This window comes from Carettochelys insculpta, chromosome 2 (genome assembly GCF_033958435.1).
Source record: "Carettochelys insculpta isolate YL-2023 chromosome 2, ASM3395843v1, whole genome shotgun sequence".
Classification (NCBI taxonomy): Eukaryota; Metazoa; Chordata; order Testudines; family Carettochelyidae; genus Carettochelys; species Carettochelys insculpta.
The window spans coordinates 145829127-145851707 of NC_134138.1; the positions used below are offsets into that span (position 1 = coordinate 145829127).

At 46.9% G+C, this 22581-nt stretch overlaps 1 protein-coding gene across 2 annotated transcripts in view; it reads left to right on the plus strand.

The window, feature by feature from the left end:
- Window positions 1-22581, plus strand: part of RETREG1 (reticulophagy regulator 1) — a 163107-nt gene that overhangs the window by 59959 nt on the left and 80567 nt on the right. Inside the window, exon 1 of one of the 2 annotated variants that reach the window (XM_074987825.1) lies at window positions 10121-10323. The exons of the other annotated variant lie outside the window; for it this stretch is intronic. Within the exon in view, the coding sequence (XP_074843926.1) occupies window positions 10289-10323 (35 nt within the window). The 5' untranslated portion in view covers window positions 10121-10288. Of the gene's footprint in view, window positions 1-10120; window positions 10324-22581 lie in introns of those variants that run through there. 2 annotated transcript variants of the gene reach the window in all.

Below are 22581 nucleotides of genomic sequence, written 5' to 3' on the forward strand. Positions count from 1 at the left end.
GGATGGGATAGGATAGGATAGGCTGGATCAGCCACCCCCTCACTCATTTAATTAGTTCAGCATTTCCCAAACTAATTGGGCCATGGAACACTTTTGGGCTTGGAATATACTGATGTAACACATACATGCTGGTCTCAGTGGGGCAGGGGTGTTACATACCAAAAAATTGCTGTACATAATGCTCAGAAGTTGATATAAGAGTTAGATTTTTAGATGTTTTTTATTTTACAAAGAATAAAAATTAAAAACCCTATAATTAAGTATAAAAATTAAATACAAACCCCAAACAAAACATCAAAAGAACAGCTAAAAGGATGGCTAGTGTTTGTTATTTTATACAAAAATCTAAAGGATGATATTGTTCAAAACAGGACTGTCCTTCCTTAAAGCTTAAAAAAACCTTTTTTTATGAAAAAGAAAATCAAAACAAATTACATAAGGAAAATATTTTTAAATTTTGTGGTTTTATAAATTAGTTATTTTTACAGAAAGCTACTGGAAAATAAGTAATATTTGACAGTTTTTAAATGGGATGAGTGTTTTTGCATCTCTTTTTCAGCCAAAATATTAATGTACCTACAATATTAATACTTTTCAAATACCTTAGTATTTTGGATACATGTATAATTTCTTATCTAATATTTTAGAAGAAAAAATATTGCTAACATTGACATTTTTTCAGGTAACACACATTCATATTGCCCAGAACACCAGTGTTACATGGAACACAGTTTGAGAAACACAAGGTTAACTGATTAAACCTAGCATTTAATTGGTTAACTAATTAAACAGAATCTTACATCCCTAGAGCTACGTCTACATGTGAATGCTACATCGAAATAGCTTATTTCAATGAATAGCGTCTATACGTCCTCCAGGGCTGCTGGTGCCGTCGACGTTCAACGTCGACGTTGGGCAGCACCACATCGAAGTAGGCGCTGCAGGGGAGCGTCTACACGCCAAAGCGGCACACATCGAAATAAGGGTGCCAGGAACAGCTGCAGACAGGGTCACAGGGCGGACTAGCACTTCCGGGACAACAGATAGCCGCTCCCTTAAAGGGCCCCTCCCAGACACACTCAGCCTGCACAGCACGCGGTCTGCAGAGCCATAGGCACGCACACCTCGGCGAAGCAGTTATGGACCCCCAGCAGCAGCAGCAGCAGCAGCAGCCAGAGGTCCACCCAGCTGCCCCTGCAGGAGCAGTGCTCGCCCTGATCGATGCCATGCAGGAGGCAGCTGATCACCTTTTATTTGTGGAAGAGGAGCTGCCCCCAGGGGAGGAGGAAGCAACCCTAGACTCTTCTGTCCTCCCCCCTGCCCCCCCGCTGCACATGCTGCCGGCGGCTGTGGAGCTACTCCACGAGCACCGACTGGTTGGAGCGGCTGGTGCTCGGAGAGTGGGACGACGACCGCTGGCTCCAGAACTTTCGTATGAGCCGGCAGACATTCCTGGAGCTCTGCCAGTTGCTCACCCCCGCACTCAGGCACCAGGAAACCACCATGCGGCATGCCCTCAGCGTGGAGAAACGGGTCGGCATCGCTGTCTGGAATCTGGCCACTCCAGACAGCTACCGATCCGTGGGCCAGCAGTTTGGCGTCGGCAAGGCCACCGTCGGGGCTGTCCTCATGGAGGTAAGAGGACCCACAGGGAGGGGGAGGCAGCCCTGGGGGTGGAGGAGAGCCCTGGAGGGGGGGAGGGCCAGACACACCCTGCACACCCCTCATTGGTGCTCTCCCATGTCCTTCCCCTGCAGGTCGTCCACGCCATCAACGCCCTGCTCCTCCACAGGCTCGTGCGACCTGGGGACCCGGATGCCGCCATCGCGGGGTTTGCCAGCCTGGGTTTCCCAAATTGCTTCGGGGCTCTGGATGGGACCCATATCCCCATCTGAGCTCCGGAGCACAGCGGAGGACGCTTCCTAAACAGGAAGGGCTACCATTCGGTGGTCCTCCAAGCCTTGGTGGACAGCCGGGGCCACTTCCTGGACATTTATGTTGGCTGGCCTGGCAGCACCCACGATGCCCGGGTATTCAGGAATTTGGGCCTGTGCCACTGGCTGGAGGTGGGGACCTACATCCCCCAGCAGGAGATCGCTGTGGAGGACACCACCATGCCCCTCTGCGTCATCGCAGATGCGGCATACCTCCTCCGGCCCTGGCTCATGCACCCTTACATGGGCCATCTCACAGCCAGCCAGGAGCGCTTCAACACGCGCCTGAACCATGCGCGCCAGGTGGTCGAGCGCACTTTTGGCTGCCTCAGAGGGCGCTGGAGGTGTCTCCTCACCCGCCTTGATGCAGGCCCCACCAACATCCCCCAGATTGGGGGCGCGTGCAGCGCACTCCACAACCTGGTGGAGAGCAAGGGGGGAGGCATTCTTTCAGGGCTGGGCTGTGGAGGCTGGCAGGGCTGACGTGCAGCCACCCGCTGCCCCCAGTCGCCAGGTGGACCCCGAGGGGACCCGGGTCCGGGAGGCCCTGCGGGCCCATTTTGACCAGGCCATGGGGTGAACGCTGGCAGGCTCCCCACTGCACCCCCCGCATCCTCCACAACACTCCCTGCCCCCACGCCCACACCACAGAGCACCCAAGAGCACACTCCCCCCACTTTTCTTGCAAATAAAAATAGACCTGTTGTTCTTGAAACCACAGAATGGTGAATTCTCTTATTATTACTACAAATATATATATATTATATGATAAATAGTGGAACACAAGGAAGGGGAGAACTATTTACATGGGGGGCAGGTATCATAAAATAACAGGGGTCTAATACAAACTATATACAAAATAATGGGTATATGTACAAAGGGGAGGGGGGGCCACATCCTGGGCCCCACACCCCCTACTGTCCAGCTCTTGGGGTTGGCGGACGCGACCCTCGCCTCGGCCTCAGCCCTGGCCGAGGCTGGCTGGGGGCCAGGCAAACCGGCAGATATGGCCGGTGGGTATCAGCAGGCCCCAGGTCCCTCTCGGTGGCGGACGGCGGTGGGACGGCGGGTGGAGCAGCGGGTGGAGCAGGCAGGGTGGGCAGAGCGGCGGCCGGCGCGGCATGAGGGGCCAGGTAGTCTGCAATGCGCTCAAAAGTGCGCATAAAGGCCCCCCATGCCTCCTGGCACCAGGCCAGCACCCGCTCCTGCAGTTGCAGGCGCCGCTTGTCCACCCGCAGGCGCTGCTCCGATACCTCCAGCTGTCGCCGGAGTGTCGCCAGCAGCTGGGGGTCCGTCGTCGTCCGGTGGTGGTGCTGGGTCCGCCGTCGGCTCCGCCCTGGGGCTGGTCGGTGCTCTGCCGAGGGGCTGGCCTGCAGCGATGGTCCCGGTGGGCTGTCCAGGACCACTGACACCTCACCGGCGCTCTCCGGGCCCTCCGATGGTGCAGCTGCGGAACACGGGGGGAAAAAGAGTGGAGACAGCCGTTAGTGTGTGGCCCCCGAGCCATGGCCCTTGTCCCCCCACTCCTCTGCTGCTGGTTCCCCATCCACGTCCCCGGGAGATGCTGCTGCTGCTGCTGCTGCTGCTGGGTGTCCCACCCCCTCCTCCCGGGGGACCCTAGTTTCTGCTCCCCCTATCCCCAGGGATGGGGCATGGCACTATCCTGCTGGGGGGCACGGGCTGATGCACTCTTCTGAGGAACATGCCACTGCTGTCCTTGGGGCCATGGTCATCTGGGCATGTGGAGGGCCCTGGTCATGTCTGTTGTCCCCGCCCCTCAACCCCGGGGGTGTGCACCGGAGGGGGTACGTACTTGACGGTCCGCTCCCACGGTCAGGGGACACCCTCTGGGTGGACGCCCTGCTGGAGCTCCGGGACGGCAGCACGATGTGGAGCCCCCCCATCATTGGAGGAGGATTCCCCCTCCTCCTTCTCTTCTGGCATCCCAGGGGTGGGCTCCTGGGGGGGCCCTGGGGTGCGGGGCTTGCCTCCGGGGTGGACTCCACCTCCGGGGCCTACTGGGGTTCATCGGCCAAGGTGTCAAGAGTGGCCGGCGGGGAGGAGGTGTGCTGGGGGACCAGGATTTCCCTGAGCTCCCTGGAAAAGGGGCAAGTGGCGGGGGTGGCCCCAGATCGGCTGGCCGCATCCTGGGCCTGGGCATAACCCTGCCGCAGCTCCTTGACCTTACTCCCAACGTGGTCAGGAGTGCGGGCAGGGTGACCCCGGGCAGCCAGATTCTATTACCTAGTTAACAATTTTGTTGAAGAGTTGAAAGCCAGAAAGGAATCCAGCTCCATCTGTCTTATGTAGTCTAACAGGATCAAAAAGCAATACACTTTTTGGTCATTTAAGGAAGCAGTTATGACTGAATATTCATAGGCAACAGGTCTATATGTAAGGCAGCATCACTTTTACTAATGTGTGCAATTAAAATGGATTATTGGGGTGTTGTAACTACCTAAGCCTGCTGGACCCTCAACATCTGCAGTGTAGGGATGGAGGGAGGAGTATGGATTAGAAAGAAGACTTGGCTAGCTGAGGACTAAGGAGAGTCAGTGTAAAAGAATGGAAGAGGGAAGGAAGTTGAAATTGGCTGAAAAGTTGGGGACAGGGAAAACAGAAGCTTCCCTTTCCTACATACCTCAACATTAGAGAAAGTGCAAGTTGAAGTCATTTTTCTGAGACTTGTACATGGTATCTAATTCAAATATTTATCCAGCCTACCTTAGCTTAGCTTTTGTAACTTGAAGTAACCAGACTCTCATGGTATGTCCCATCTGAGCTACTGAGCTTTTTTTTTTCAATTTAGATCATTTTAGGTATGAGAGATCTGTTTCTTTAGGATCTCTTTATTTTAAAAGCATATGATTCCTTTTTTCCTTAGTTTTATTGTTTTAAATTAAATAGTTTTCTAGTCAACATTGTACTACTTAATACTTGTAAACCTCAGAATCCTTATAAAGAGAACCTAGAGCCTCATTTTTGCTTTATCCATTATCCCTCTTTTGATCAGATACTTCAAAAGAAAACTATAGTTTTTAAGACTTATTATTCCCAAAAACATTTATTTCTGGTGGGGAATATCTAAACTTATTATTTCCCCTTCTGGAAAACAGCTTTTTATGTATTGATATCCATAAATAGAGATCTTCCATAAGGATACTATAGAAATCATAGTGTGTACCTGTTTTCTCACAGAAAAAAGCAACACTGTGAAGAAGCAATTTCACTGACCTGACACTCTCACAGGTACACCCAGAATCAAATAACCTGTATGCACATTACAAGAAGGAAGTGACCTAACTGGAAATATAGATCTTCCAATTCATTTCCCTCCTGAACTCCTAGGCTATGTCTACATGAGAGGCTTTTGTCAACAAAACCCAGGGAGTGTCTACAGACAAAATGTATTTTGTCAACAGTCTGTTGACAAAACACAGTACTTTTGCTGACAGCATCCTTCCTCTCCAGCTTGAGGAAGGAGGCCTTTGTTGACTGTTTCTGTCAACAACAAAGCCATGTAGATGCTCTGGGGGGGCCTCTTTGTTGACAGAGGGGTCCTCTGTGGTTCAGGCCATCTGGACCCAGGAGGTGCCCTCTCTGCCACAGTCACAGGTCTAAGCTCTCTGCCTCCAGCTTCATTAAAGGCACAGGGAGCCCCAGAAACCCTATAGCAGGAAGCTGAGAGCGTCCAAGCAGCAGGGTCACCACATTCCCAGCTCCACACCCTCGCAGCCAGTCCCCAGACAGACAAAAATGGTAAGGCAGTCTGAGACCCCTGAGACGCTCATGGGACAAATCCAGGGGGTCCCAGGACCCAGTCCAGGGTCCAAGAAGCGGGCCCTCTCATGGCCTGGGCCACAGCTCTGAGACGTGCTCACCATCTGGGCTGAGGAGGGCATCCTTCCTTTCCCCACATCCAACTGCAGCAGCACCCTGAGGTACACCTGCCTTTGCTGCAGCCATGGTGGAGTGCAGCCACGCCACCCACACCCTGGAGCAGGTGCAGACCAAAGTGAAGGCACTCTGCTAGAGCTACATGTGAGCCCCGGATGCATGGCAGAGATAGGGCAGGGACAGCCATCTGCCTGTATTACAACAAGCTCAATCAGCTCCTGGGGAATGAGGACTGCAGCCCCAGCTGAGAGGCCATGGACACAGCAGAGGAGGACCCCACCAATGAAGCTGGAGTCTGAGGAGCTGGGAAGCACACCAGAGCCCCAGCAGGAGCCACTCTCAGACTGAGTCCAGCCAGAGGACCCTGACCATTGCCCTGGATCTGGGGCCCGCCAGTGAGGCAACATCTAGGATGTCCTTGGACCTCTTTCAGGGGATCACCTGGTGCGTGCCTCATGGATCGCACACGTGGGGGTGGGAGGTGCAGACAGGACGTGCTGCGAGCCCTCCTAGGCTGTTTCAGGTGGGAACCCACACTGAGGACCGAACATGTGCACCCTTGTGCGCATTCTACCCAGACCCAGTACCAGTGCCATCCGGGGGCCACACAAACCAAGGGCCCCATGGGGGACGCCTGCCCCTGCTACGGCTGGTAGCAGGTTAGCTACACTCTCGATGATCCAACCCCAGACACACCACTGAGGGGTGCAGTTCTCAGCTCTCAGGCATGCCTGGAGGTGACAGGCAACAGCCACACCCCAGGGACAGTGTCACAGGCCACGCGTGTGGGTGGGCACCAGGGAGGGCCTGGCTGTGCCTGGCTCACCCACCACCCATGTTGGAACTCCTCTGTGGCTGGACACCAACACACACCCACCAGGCCACAGACTCATCATATGGAGGAGTCGGGAGCGCAGTGGTCAGTTTGGTCACCAAGAAGCTACGGGGTTCCTGTGCAGCAGGGCAGTACACTCCCAGTACAGCCCCATCCCATGGCCCAAGGGTAGGGGTTGCTGCCCACATGGGAGCCAGGTTCTTGGTGGCTGTGCTATAGGAAGGTCTCACCATCTCTCCCTCTCTCCTTACAGCTGCACCATCCAAGGGCCAAGTCAGCCCCACCATGCTGCCAGGGCCAGCCCACCACCCCAGGAGTGGCACTCCACAGAGACAGCACCTCACCACCGCCAGGGAGGGCCCACAGGCAAAGGGGGGGCGACTGCAGGCACAAAGAGGATGCCGTGTGGGCATATATGGCCTCCCTGCAGCAGCAAAATGACCTTTTGGAACAATGGCTGTGGGAGGTCCACAAATGGTGATGGGAGCATATGCAGGCCTTGGATGAGTGGTTGGCCAAGATCAATCGCCTCCTCACCATCTGGGAGAACAGGACGTCCCAGGCATCTAACCCCACAGCCTCCTTCCCCTCAGCACCACCATTGCTCCCTCTCCTGGCCTCATGCTTCAGGTGGTGCTGCAAGCCCTGCAGTGGGCAATGGCCATGATAGCCCCCTGGTCCCCTTTGCTTCTCCTATCCTGCCTATCCTTACTGCCCCATAGAGCCCCCTGCTCCCCCTGCAGAGCTGAGCCTGCCCCTGCTCCTGCACCATCCATACCTCCCCATGCTCCCAGCCCCATCCCAGCCCTGATGGGGGACCTTGAACCCGTGGTGGGAGGAGATCCCACGGCCGGGTGCTGCTCAGGGTCCTGCTTGCCTGTGGGCTTGTGGCCCTCCACCCCCTCCCTGAACTAATGCCCCCCATCCTGAGCCCCCCACATCCAAGTTGATATCCCCCACCTCCTGTCCTGACCCCCTCCACAATGTACATATGTAAATAGTTCCCTGTATACTAAGGTTTATTTCAGTTATGTTTATTTCCAGTTTAGTAAAATATCCCCATGTGTCTCATTATTGGGGAGGGTTCAGGGGGCGTTGAGGGGGAAAAAGGGGAGAAGTGCGGATGGTGTAGGGCTGTGGATGGTGTAGGACTGTGGACTCAAGGTTCCTGCGCTACCTGCTTTGGGGGCTGCAGGCAAAGCTCTTCCATAGAGCCTCCTGGACATGCACTCCATCCATGTTTGCCTGGTGGGCTAGAGCTGTGCACAGTTGCTTATAGGCGCCTCTGCCATCTAGCCCTCATCCTGGGAGCGAGGTCTCCCTTTTCTTCCACAAGATTGTGGAGGGCACAGCAGGCAGCAACGACATGGCAGACATTCTGGTTCCCCATATCTGGCCATGTAAGGGTGTAATAAAACTGTGCCTTCAGGCACCCAAAGGCGCACTCAACCTGGTAGTGTGCTCAATTGAGGCAGATGTTAAATTTTTCCTGGGTGGTGTCCAGGTGCCTGGTGTAGGGCCACACCCTCCATCATTCAAAAAGGCATGTCCATGTCCCAGATGGCCATCTCACGGAGAGGGATGTAGGTACCCACTTCCATCCTGTGGCCAAGGCCAGAGTTGCCCAACCACCTGACATAGATGCCCAGGAACTCTCTGTGGTGGTCCACCAGGGCCTGCAGCACAATGGAGTAATAACCCTTCCAATTGATGTACCATGCTGTGCTGTGGTCCAGAGCCTGTATGGGGATATGGGTCCCACCAATCACTCCAAAACAATTGTGAAAGCCAAGGGCATTGAAGCTGGCCATGAGGCATCCAGGTTGGTGAAGTGCACAAGCCTTTGGAGCAGGAGCATGTTAATGGCTCTCACTTCCTACAGAGGGAAGAGATCAGAGACCCACAATGAGAGACTGTGGAAGCGATCACCCCTGGGCCCTGGAGGGATCCCCTGTCCCCTCCCATCCTCTCCCACCCCTAAGCTCTCTGGGTATCTGCCATCTCACCCTGCCTGTGGCATCAGGGCTGAGTGAGGGTGAGGCTTTTCCCTCCATCCCTCCCCCCCACACCTCTGCCTTTGCCTCCCAAGGCTCCCCCTGGAGTGGGATCCTCCTCCTCCTGTCCCCTCTCTTTCCTCTGTCTCCCCGCCCCCCCCACACACATGCAGGGCCTGCAGCCCAAGAGTGCCTTACCTGCTTTAGAATGAACCCCAATAGTGGACCTCCCAACACCGAATTTGTTGCCCACAGAGCAGTAGCTGTTGGGGTGGCCAGCTTCCATAGGGCAATGGCAACCCACTTTTCAAGGGGGCTGGCAGGCCACATGGTGGTGTTCTGTCATTGGAGGGTGGTGAGCCAAGTGCAGAGCTCCATTAAAGTCTCCTTGCACATCTGGAAGTTCTGGAGCTGCAGCTGGTCATCCCATTGCCCTGTGACCAACTGGTCACGCTGATCGAAGCTGGTGGGGTTCCTCCAGACCCACCTGAGCCGGCGAGGGTGGGCAGGGCACTGGGGCCTCACAGGCATCCACCACAAGCCAGCTGACAGGCTTTTTCCCCCAGGTGTGATGGAAGACAGACAGCAGGATCACTGGCAATGTCAGCAGCAGCTGTTTGTCAGTATAGGGTGAGCCGGGGTGGCTGCGCTGGCATACTTGCGGTTAGGAAAGACCTGGGTGTCTCACAGATGGCTAGAGTGCCCTGCAACAGCATTGCTTTCTCCCAAGGAGGTAGGCAAGCCTTAGCCTGAGCAGGGACTATGGGCTGGGGGCTTTGATGGGGAGCCTGGCCAGAGGTTCTGGAAGGGTTTGGCATCCATGCAATCGTGTCTTCCAGGCTCAGTTCTGTCAACAAAGCAACCAGAGCATATGGCCACTTTCTGTCAACAGAGCGGATTGCTTTTTCAATCTACTTATATATGTAAACATGGTCTTTCAACAAACACGTTTTCAGGAAATCCCTTACAACAGTAACTTCAGTTGACGGATCTCTAGTGTAGACATAGCCCTACTGTTTTGTGGCCTTTCTAGATTCAGGAGAGTGAAAATAACAGTATGTTGTGTCTGCCAACTGTGCAGTAGAGGCAGCCAGTATTCATAGTTTTTAGATGTTATGACAATTATAGTGACTTTTTTTCTAACCAACTATACAGTGTTTTCTATGTGATTTTTAGACTGGAGATGTTCTCAATAAACTCCAGATACTGTAGCTTTCTATCATTTTGGTTTGAGCTTAGTTAGAGTTAAGAAAATAGAGAGGAAGTGGGGGAGCTTCAGTGGAGGTAGGTAAACAAAGGTTAATTACTGTCTGGTGAGTCCTTCTCACATGATGATAAAAAAAATTGTTTTGGGGCTGTACTTAAAACCCAACAGCCTGTCATGGTATTTGTAGTAAGATGTAACCTATTTATTTATAGAATTAACCAATCAAAATAGAACATTCTCTGAACTTCATTCAAGACAAGCAGTTGCTTAAGGATGTGTATAAACATATACTCTCTGGGCAAAAAGCACTTTGCTCAGACGCACACAAAGCAAAGTGCTGGTCTGTTTTTCTTTAAAACACAAACAGTTGAAAATCTTTGTCTGGATTAACGGTTTGGTATAGATTTTTTTAAAGTCTGAAATGTTGAAAGGTGAGGACTTTGGACAAGGTAGAAGGTACTGTAATTTACTTTTATAGCTTTTTCATATATAGTTTATATATTTTGAAATAGCATAGAAGAACTTGAAACTCTTGAATTCTGATCCCAACTCTAACTTAAATCTAATCTGCAATTATAGTAAGTCACTTCATCTGTCTTAGTTTCCAGTCTTTGAAATAGACTTCCTTGCAATGCTGGGGATTAGTTAATGATTTTAGAGAGATTTTTATGCTGTAAAAAGCACACTAGCTCTCAGATAGCATTTTAAGTTAAAAAAGCGAGTGACACAAAATAACTTGATTTCTAGTAAGTCATTTCTCCTAGCCACAGTCCTGATAACATAAGTCTTTAAATGTCAGAGACACAAATAGCTTGGTAGAGCTTGTTCTTGACAGCTTCGTAGTTCCTACTGCTGGAAAAGGGCACTGTGTTTCTGTTTAGTGTGCCTATGGATGACTTTCTTTCTGTGATCTACTGTTTGTTTAAATTGGATTGTAAAATTGTAAGAGAGGAACCAAGAAAGGGGCTGATCTAAAATTTAGCTTTGGAAGCAACTAGTTTGTTACATTTTCATCAATGTTAATTTAGCATTTTCAAGTTGAAATAAATGTGTTGGTAATTAAATTTATCTGTATATATGTTAAATGCAGACCTTATTAATAACCATATTAAAATACCTTTAAAGTGAAGTAGGAGGTTAAACAAATCATCCATGTATCCCCAGGAATAAGTGAATTGGATTCCTTAGATGGAAGGGGAAAATATGAATCATAAATTGCATTGTATTTTCTGCATGTGAGCGGCCAAAATGTTAAAACCAATAACCCTTTAGGAAGTAACAACTGTGTGTAAGGTAAAAGCTGCCTTATTTCTTACTCTTTGTATACATTTTGCCCCATTCATGGCTCACTTCTCCAGTTAAACTGTCATGTATTGTTGCATTTAAAATTAACTTACAAGCAACTAACTTTTACTCCTCATAATGATTCCGTATAGCAGTTTCCGCAGGCCAATAGCCATGACAGACACTTCATCATAGTCAAAATATGTATGTATGTTACCTAGTGTCTTATCCTCTGTTAGGGGTTTCAATAATATATTTCTAAAAAGTCACAAAATATTGACTATCAGAGAATTCTAGCTGATGATTCTTACCAAGAACTGATGGAAGATAGTGAAAAAGTTGTAGTTTCACTTGTGCAAAGAGACCAGAGGATCCAAAATACAATTCCAACATGGAGGGTCCATTTGTCCCCTCTCACCCATTACTCGTAAGCATGCGACCCACAATTTATGGTTTTAAGTGATATAAACGAAGACTCAATGAGAGGGTATGCTTATCAGGAAAAAACAACGAGAAGTCCTGTGGCACCTTACAGACTAACAGATTTTATTGAGCATAAGCTTTCATGGGCAAAGACCTGCTTTATCAGATACTGACGAACATGGCTACCCCTCTGATGCTTATCAGAAGTTCACAGCAAATGGGAAGGAATGAAAGCTGGAATAGGGAAAGAACAGGTTAAACATAATGGCCGTGTTTGCACTAGCCCCAAACTTCAAAATGGCCACGTAAATGGCCATTTTGAAGTTTACTAATGAAGTGCTGAAATACATATTCAGTGCCTCATTAGCATGCGGGCGGCCGTGGCACTTCGAAATTGACGCGGCACGCCGCTGCGCAGCTCGTCCTGATGGGGCTCCTTTTCGAAAGGACCCTGCCTACTTCAAAGTCCCCTTATTCCTGTGAGCAGATGGGAATAAGGGGACTTCGAAGTAGGCAGGGTCCTTTCGAAAAGGAGCCCCAAAGTCTCCTTATTCCCATCTGCTCACAGGAATAAGGGGACTTTGAAGTAGGCGGGGTCCTTTCGAAAAGGAGCCTCATCGGGACGAGCGGCGCGGCAGCGAGCCACATCAATTTCGAAGTGCCACGGCCACCCGCATGCTAATGAGACACAATATTTATTTTAGCGCTTCATTAGTAAACTTCGAAATGGCCATGTAAATGTCCATTTCGAAGTTTGGGGCTAGTGTAGACATAGCCAATATGTAGTTGTTAGATGTATTCAGCTGTGCAGCACCTCATGAAATATCATCCTTGAGTATTTAGAAACTAGCAGAAGCAATCTCAGAACCATTTTAGCAGTTTACCTTTAAAAACTGATGGAGTACAGTTGAGGTGCCACAGGCCTGCAAAAGGGGAAATATAATACCTATCTTTAAAAGAGGAAATAAAGCGAACCTGGACCAGTCATCCGACCTCTGATACTTGGAAAGATACTGGAACAACTTATTGAGCAATCAGTTTGTAAGCAAATAGTGGATAACAGTGGCATAGTGAATAATTATCATGCATTTTTTTCAAGAACAAATAATTTCAAAACAACTTAATTTTCTTCTTTGACATGGTTGCCATCTACTGAATAAGGAGAAAGCAGTAGGTATGTTATGTTTTAACTTTAATAAGTCCCACATGACATTATTATAAATAAAATGGGGAAATCTGTTCTAGCTGAAATCAGTATGAAATGGGTGCATAACTCATTGACAGATTGTAGTTCTCAGTGGTTCACCCTCAAGCTGACAGGCTGTTTCTATTGGGGTTCTGTATTCAGTATTAGTCAATATTTTCTTTAGTGACTTGTGCATAACTGAGTGGACTGTATGTTTTCCAGATTTGCAGATGTTCCCAGATGGGAGGGGTTGCAAGTACCTTGAAGGACAGGATTAGAGGTCAAAAGGATGTTGGCAGTTTGGAGAATAAATCCAAAATCAATGAGATGAAATTCAACAAAGACAAAGGCAAAGTATTTCACTTAGAAGGGAAAAATCAAGTTCATGACTACAGAATGGAGAATAACTGAATAAATGATAGTACTTCTGTGGAAAGAATCTGATTCTGCAATGTGATGCAGCTATGAAAAAGGATATCCTTATTCTGGGGTGTATTAACAGGAGTTTGATATATTGGAGAGCAGGACAATTACTTCTTGTTTACTAGGCACTGGGTAAGTCCTCAACTGGAATACAGTGTCCAGCTCTAGGCACCACGCTCTAAGATGTGGACAAATTGGAATGTGCTAAAAGGAGAGCTACGTAAATTATAGAATTCTAAAACACCTGATGTTCAAGGGAAGGTTACAAGAAACTGGGCATGTTTAATGCTAAGTAAAAAGACTGTGAGGGAACCTAAGCTTTCAAATATGTAAAGATCTGTTACTAGGCAACTCTAGGTAAGATAAGAAATAATTGGCTTCTTGTGGAGCAACAGAGATTGACTAGATAGTAGGAAAAACTTTCTGACCATATGAGTAGTTAAGCGCTGGAATAAGTTTCAAATGAGGTTTTGGAATCCCTGTCATTGAAAGTTTTTAAGAACATGTGGATCAAATATCTGTCCGGGATGCTCTAGGTTCAACTGTTACTGGTGAGGAGGGTTCTGGAGGGGGACACAGGCCAATGCCCTGGCTCCACCCCCATCCATTGCCACCGTGCTTCCTGCCCATCCTCCAGAGCTGTGCTGGTTGTGAGTGTGTGTGTGGAGGGGGACAATGGGGAGGGTGTATGTCACCCCCCCATCCACTCCCTTCATGTCACCCCTGCCTAAGTTTACGTGGCCCTCCTGGCTCAGCGTAGTAGACTTGCCTTGATGACTTCTCAAGGTCCCTTCCAGTCCTGCATGCCTATGGTTCTGTGAAATACACTCTAATTGCTTTCTGCACAAGAAGAGTAAACAACTATAAGTGCTTTGAAAAGTATTTGAAATGTAACTGCCCATGTCACTGAAAGCATCAATTCTACCAAAAATAGGGATACATTTATTGTTGAGTGGCAACAGGGTCCAATGTCTATGGCAGTAGGAAGAGAGTCAACAGACTTGTATTACATTTCTGGCTCTTTTGCTGAATTTATGTGGGACATGAGCAAATTACTTGCTCTCTCTATGAATTGGTTTCCCTTCTCCCTTGCTATCTGTCTTGTTTATACACGCTACAGTAAAAGCTCAGTTATCCGACATCCAGTTAACTAGCATGCTATGGGGCCTGCTGACTATCTGGGGCCAGCTGAGCAAGGCTGGATTCCTGCTGCCTAGCTGGGTGGGCTCAGAGTTGGGCTGGCTGCCTTCAGCCCAGCTTGGGGGAGCAAAACAGGGCCAGATGCCGGCCCCAGATTAAATATCTGGCATATTTTACTATCCTTCATCCTCATTCCCCAGGGATATTTAATATCTAGTTTTGTTTCTACCAAGGGGACTACAAAGAAGTGCACTTTCTTCTACTTATACTTTGCAAACTTGCTTTCATTCGTTCAGGTTTTGTAACTAATATTAATAACCCACAGGAAAAGTTCTTTGGCCTCTAAGGTGTTTAGTTATAATATTACAACTATAAACTACCTAGCTGATAAATTCTAAGTAACAGCTGGAAGGGAACTTCTCTGAGCTCTGACTTTTGATTTGTGTAAAGAATGCAATGATAGCTATGTTAGTTTGTTTATATTTCTGTAAGAATGTAACTTTCAACTCTATTGTCGTGAGTAATAGGTCCTAACTGGCATCTTCTAATCCACAAAACCTGCAGAGGCTCAAAGCAGATGTGATTATGGTTCCTGGAAAATAGGAAGGCTTTAACCTGTGTAATTGCTAACTCTTTGTTTGTGTGTGCAGTATTCCAGTTGTCATGTCATGTTCTGCTTTGTCATGGCTGTAAATTTGAGTAGGGAGTGTATGTGTACATTTTATATATATATAATGTAACACGTACGTGTGATTTAAAACATTCCAGCACGACCTAGAGATTTTTAAATCAGTAACATGAGATCAGCTGACCTTTCTGAGAAAAACTTCATGGGTCTTTGCTTGAGCAGATGACTAGGTACAAACGGAGAGCATGAGACCATTAGTCACTTCCAGAGAATGTGTTGCTACTAAATCTCCTGGCCAGGGTTTGTGACCGTGATGGGTTGAAGCATCTGCTTTTACAGCTGCTGTATGGCACTTTGTGCATTAACTTGTCACAGTTTTAGAAATAGTGCAGCAGTTTGCCCAAAGTCAAAAATAGTTTAAAAGCAGTAGTTTGGTTCATGTTCATTAGTTTTAGGCATCTATCAGCATACACCAACAGGTGAAACTTGCATTAAAATACTGACATGAAAGGATTCTTAGGATCATTCTTGTATAGGCATATATTACTCTAATATGTAAACCTAATGCTCGTTTCAGACTCAGTCCTGCAAGCTGCTGAACACTGTAGTCCCAGTCAAGTAAAATGTGTAACTTTATGCACTTAAGTTGTTTCACTGAATTCAGATGGGAACTACTCACATGCTTGAAGTTAGTTATTTAAGATGTTGATGAATTCTTAAACCTTGTTCAAGTTCTGAAAAGGAAGGGTACTAAGAACAGGGAGGTAGGTTCTGTACAGGATAGTAATAGACCAGGAAAAGATGACAAGAGGGAGCAAATAATGAAAAGGGGAAAGAGACCTTTCCACTCATTTGTTCCTAGATCTCCTCCCAGGATCTTAAATTGAGAACCCAAAAAAGTCAAATAATTGTTAGAATAAATAGTTATTTGTATGTTTAAAAAGGGACACTATACTTCTGTGAAATATTATTTTAAAATATGGGAGCTATATGATGAAGGCCTGCATTAAAAGAAAATGGTTTATGAATCAGTTGACAACAGAAAATACGGGAGTTTCATTAAGAGGGACAATGAGAAGCAGGAAAATCAGAATCTGTTGTGCAACAGTGTTAAATATTGAGCTATGATAGGGACTGTGAATGTTGGGGTTTGCATTAGCTGCTGTTAGTACAAATGAAGGGGGTTGACAGGAATTCTCTATAAGACAATGTCAGGTAAATTAAAGAGCCAAGCCTTGATTAGGCCAGCCGTGACGTACAGGTATGAATCTGACCATCAAGGAAGAGAGAACTACTACTATTTAACACTGCTAAAATGAGGATTCTCACTTGGATGCTGAGTAAGACAAAAGCTTATAGGCTCTGAAGTGAAACCATTACAAACCATGATGCAGATGTCCCCATCGCTACAAAGCTGAGGGAGTGTTGACTGAGATGGTTATGTTATGTGTGTTACGGCACAGTTGCTGGAGAATACTTGATCAAATAGTAATTCTTTGAGTTCTGTCCCTATGAGTGTTCCATTCTAGCTGTCAGTATGTCCTCACACTGGGGATGAAAGACTTTTTCCCTAGCATTTCTGGCCGCACCAGTCATGCACAGTAGCTGTCTCCTGGCACCATTGGCATCCACTGACTGCATGTTGTGGGCAGAAGACATTGCTCCTAACATGCAAAGCTCCAGGAAGCGAGCCTCTGCATTGTCAGATCAGAATTCTCACAAAACACAAGCTTTCCCAGTGAGATTTCTGCCCTCCAAAGCTTCTTGAGAGTGAGCACCATTGAGAAAAAGGACACTTCCTCTACCGCCTCAGCGCAAATGGTGCAGTGCAGAAACATGCTGAGTTGAAACCAAGATGTAAAGTCTCATTCATAGGAGTACCCACATGTGACTTGGCACTGTAGCCAGCACATACCATGATGACACCGGCACTGACACAGACCTTGCTACTGATGCCGAAAATACAGTCAGCACTGACTATTATCACCAGGTCAGGATCTAAACATGGTTTGCCAAAGCAGTCCTTGGTACTGAGAGTTCCTTCATCAGAAGGATGTAGAATTCTGCTCCTAGCATGCAGAACTGCAGTACTGTCATTCACTGCTTTTCAGCCTGGGCAAATCACAGTGATGGGATCCCCTGCATCATGGCTGGTATTAGTTTCACTTCATAGCCCGTTAGCTTTTGTCTTACTCAGCAGAAGGACAGACCAACCACTTCTGTCCCCTGCCACCTCCCTCAAAGACAGTGAGGCAGGAGCAAGCAGGCAAGAGAATCCATTCTCCTCTCAACACTCCTTGCCTACTGAAAGAAACCTCCTTGGGACCTCAGTCCCAAGACAGCCACACATAGGAGGGCAGTCCAGCACTGATATGGGCATCCATGGCCATACCCCTCATCACCACTGTATGGGAGGACAAGCTGTAGGCACCATCACATAGCTCTGTCCACTCCAGCTAAATGAGCAGTTAAATAACTGCCTCCACCTTCAGACTCAAGACACAATATCCAAGGTAGGGAATGAAGACCCCAGGGAGAAAAAGGAACTGGGCCCCACTGATAATGAGGTGTCACCCTTAAACAACTCTCCCTTCTCTCCAAATGATGCAGTGATCCCATCTACACCACCACCAACAGATGACCTGAAACAATCCCAGGAGCTGTTTAAGAGGGTGACTGTGCCAAAGGAGGTTGACTTACAAAAAGTGCAAGAAAAACAGTACAGGCTCCTACAAATCCTTCAGCTATTGGCCAGTACAAATAGCATCCTACCAATAGATGAGGCCATTATGGAACTGACAAATGCCTGCCTCTGCACACCCTACGAAAAAGTGGACAAACAGAAATAACTTTGTCCCAGTCAGGGAAAGAGACCTCCTTTTCTCCCACCCACAGCCAGTTCTCTGGTGATCAATGGTGTATATCACCAGGCAAAACAACCCCAGTTTCAGTCGATGTCATGAGGCAAGAACCATAAATGTCTGGATTTGTTCGGATGAAAGATCTACTTCTGCACTCTCCAACTGAGTTGTCAACTATTCCACACATTGGCCAATTATGACCATGCTAATTATGCCAAATCAAAAAAAACTTGAATAATCTCTCAGAATGAAATGGCCATAGTTACAGACCATCATGCTAGAGGGCCAAGCTATATCATACACAACCCTGCAAGTAACTATGGATGTGATTGACACAGCAGCCTGAGCAATGGCAACAGAAGAGCCTCATCAGTTTTTTCAAAATTGTTGCTTTGATGTGAAGGGTCTGAGCAACCCCTCCCCAGCGCCAGAAAACCAGGTGTCTTCCAACCACCTATTTGGCCATTGCCTGCTTCTCTTTTTCCAAGCTTTGGGCCAACATCAGACCAGTGGGACTTGGAGATTTTTCAGTCCAAATACTCTTATTCCTATCTAACCCCTCAAACCATTCCTCTGTCCCTGTGCCTCTTCAGGGACTTCTCTCTCAAGCATCTTCTATGCTCAGAGGTGCAGTATCTCCTTCAAATAGAAGAAGTAGAAGCAGTTCCTATTCACTATTGAAGAGGGGTTTATATTCCATCTGTTTCCTTACATGAATGAAAAACTAAGGAATGGAGACAGATTCTCAATCTCAAGAGACTCAACAAATTCATGTGCAACCATAGATTCAAGATGGTCACTCTTGCCACAGTTATACCAGCACTAGACAAGGAAGACTGGTTCTCAGTCTCTGACTTGCAAGACACATACTTTCACATCATGGATCACCCAACACACAGACATTTCCTACACTTCATGGTGACCTCCAAACACTACCATTCAACCTGTCTTTTCAAAGTTACTGACAGGAGTCGCAGTACATCTCTGATGACAAGGGTGATAATAATCTTCTGTCTCGATGATTGTCTAAGAGTACTGCATATGAGAACATGGTGCAAACAATGATGGTTCTCATCCAGTGCACAGGCCTGCTGTTCAATCTCTAGAAATCAACCCTGGAACCAACTCAAAACTTAGAATTTATAGGAACACTCCTAGATTCTACACAGACCAAAACAACACTTCTCCAATGCAGATTTGACATGCATAACACACTCATTACCACAGTCCAGTTCAGCCCCTATACCACCACAACAACCTGCCTCCAAATCCTGGGTTACATGGTAACCACAGCCTGTGTGGTGATATATGCTACACTTCAAATGCATTGCCTCCAGTGTTGCTGGTTCACTACAATATATATTCCTTCCTGTGATGGACTAAACTGAAGAGTTGTGCTCGCACAATTTATCTACACGTCCCTATACTGGTGGACACAAGTGCAAAATGTGCTACAGGGAGTCCCTTTTCATCAGGAACCAACCCTCATGGTGCATTACCACTTCAGATGTCTCCCTTGTGGGATTGGGCGGTCATCTAGATTACCATGCTATTCAAGAGGTCCCTTCAAGAGTCTCAACTACCCATCAGTCTCCTAGAACTCAGAGCAGTCCGTAATGTCTGTCACCACTTTCAATCACTGGTACAAAAAAACTGTATGAATTCTCACCAGATGTTCCCACATGTATGCTCCACATCAGTCAGCAGGGTGGGATGTGATCCCAGTTTCTCTGCATGGACCCCCTAAAACTATGGAACTGCTGCATCTGACATAACATTACACCTACAGCAGCTTACCTGTCAGGCTCTCAGAACACCATAGCTGGTAGTCTGAGACACCATTTCTGTGAGATACACAAGTGGGAGATGAACCCCACAGTCATTCATACAATATTTCACAAGTGGGAATACCTGCATATCAGTCTCTTTGCAACCTGCAAGAATTGCAAATGCCATCAATTCTGTTACAGGCATGATCCAACCACAGGTCTCTTGTGGATGTATTCCTTATTATGTGTACTGCATCACTCCTTTGTGCCTCCTCCCCTCTAGCTCATTCCCAAATAATTCTAAAGATATGTAAAAAACAAGTGCACTTCATCCTCTTAGTACAAACTTGACCTGGACAGACTTGGTTCCCTTTCCTTACAGTTTTGCCCTTTGCCAGCCTTACTTGTTGCCACAGCAGCCAGCTCTCCTGCCACAACACTGAAAGTACATAATACACTCAAATCCAACAATACTTCACCTCAAAACTTGGCTGCTCCATGGCTCTATCATGCTAAAGAGACTGGTTCCAACAGAGTAAGACATGTATTAATAAACAGCCATCATCCCACAGCTAAAAAGACGCATGTAAATGGAAATTATTCTCATGGTGCCAGTACTGCCAGATGTCACCCCTCTCCGTGATACTTGAATATTTATTTGACCTTAAAGAGTCATATATTTCTCTCAGTTCCCTTGAAGTCCATTTAGCTGCTATCACAACATTCTGTGAACATATAGATGTTTTTTTTCCCCCATCACCTTACCAAATGTTTCCTGACTGGGATCCAGCATATCGACTTAGTAGTCCTGGGACCACATGTGACCCTGGAGCCTTAACCATGTTCTCTAAAGCTTTACAAGAGCCCTGTTCAAACCCTTAGCTGCATGCCATCTTCTCCATATGTCTATGAAGATGGCATTCTCAGTAGCAATTACATTGGCTTGACAAGTAAGAGAGATAGCAGCCCTTACAATGGATCCCCTTGTAATGGACCAATGAGGGTTCTTTGAGATATATATCCCTATGGGTTCTCCACCACTCACTCTCTTACCCTTTACTTTGGAATCTGTCTATGGGATTCCATGGTAAAAAAGAAGTGGAGGGAGCTGTGCTGCATGCAGTGTCCAGACACTAATGGCACTGTGAAATGACTACTGTGCATGTGCAGCCACACAGTGCCAGCAAAAATTTCCAATTACTGACAAAGGGACACACTGACATCTAGCATGCAGAACCTACAGGGGTACACATCTCAAAAAAACATAGTTTAACTGCACAAAGTGAGTAACTCTTTACAGAACTAAGATCATAAGGAAGACACAGAAAAATGTTATTTAAAATGATGGAGAACATGAAGAATGTTGGTGTCAGCTGGGAAATTTAACCAATGGGAATTCTTGCAAAGAACAAGAGTTGTTGACTCTGGTCAGCTTCAGAATGAAAGATAAAGAAAAAGCTTCCCCGTATTAGTTCAATAAAAGCTGAGAAACAGCTGAAGTACTTTACTATTGTTTAAATTATCACTACATTTCTAAGCTAACACCACATTAGAGTGAATGATGTGGTAAAAAGGTTCTCAAATATCATTGATATCAAATATCATGTCCTCTTTTGACAACAAAAACTACAACATAACCCCAGGTGTGAAGCTTAAGCTCTGCTGCCTTGGCTAAAGCCCTCAGATTTCAGTCCTGAGTGGTGGTGGGGGAGTCAGCATTCAGCCCTGGACCCAGGCAAGTATACCACCAGCCCTGGCTACTCTGTTTAAATGGGGTTGCAAACCACTTTTGGAGCCCAACCCACAGTTTGCGAGCTATCCATGTAGTTCATATGTTTCCTACAGCTACTGTTTTTGCTTGCAAACTCAAGAAGGCAGCCTTGCATTGTTTTATATTTGGAAGGCTGTCTTTGCAACTATAAGATCTCAGTTTAAAAAAAATGAAAGCGTAGTTTCTGCAGAAAACAAAGGAAAAAGTAAAATTTATGAAAACCATTGCATAGGGTGTGATTTCACTGGGGGCTCCCTCACACCCGAACAGTGTCTTTTCTGGAGAAGGTTGTAGCATAAGTAATAATAAATGTTACACTTCATTATTTCTATGTTAGTGCTTGCAGAATCTTGGATGGAAAAATTTTCTGTATGTATAAAGAACTGTATCAACATTAACTGTGAAACCCCATCCTGCAGTGGTATGGCTGTATCATACATAATGTTAAAAAAAAAAAAAAGGTAGTTTCTGGCTGTGCCTACACTGCCCCTCCCTTTTGGAAGGGGCATGTAAATACAGCCAATCGAAAATGCTAATAAGACACTGGTTTAAATGTTTAGCACCTCATTTGCATAATAACAGCCATTCACCACTTCAAAAAAATGCAAAACAGCTGTGTTGAAGCCACTTTCGAAGGAACTCCAGCTACATAGCTATTTTGCGTTTTGAAGCAGCATTTTCAACAGGGCAAGTGGCTGTTATTCAAATAAGGCACTGAATATTCATATCAGTGCCTTATTAGCATTTTTGATCCACTGAATTTACATGCCCCTTCCAAAAGGGAGGGGTAGTATAGATGCAGCCTCTGAGAACTTAAAAATTGCATGACAACAGACCATGAAGCCTTATGATGATTGATCATGGTGATATTCATAAACAAAAAGATCTTTCAAGCCATGTAGCTGTTTCCATCAATTGTCACTGAGTGAATGTTAGTCTTTAGAGTGACACATTGTCACCATCTTGGAATCCTACTGATGCCTCACTATACGCCTGTGAGGAAGATACACTTCATCATTATGCCCATTCAGTTACGCAAACTGAAGCACAAAATAAACCAGCAGTTGTGTAGCACTTTAAAGACTAACAAAATAATTTATTAGGTGATGAGCTTTCATGGGACAGACCCACTTCTTCAGATCTATCCAGATTCAGTTACATAGTGCAGAGGCCCAACAAAAATTGCAGCCTATTCAACATGGAGCACAAAGTCAAACATAAAGGCCGTT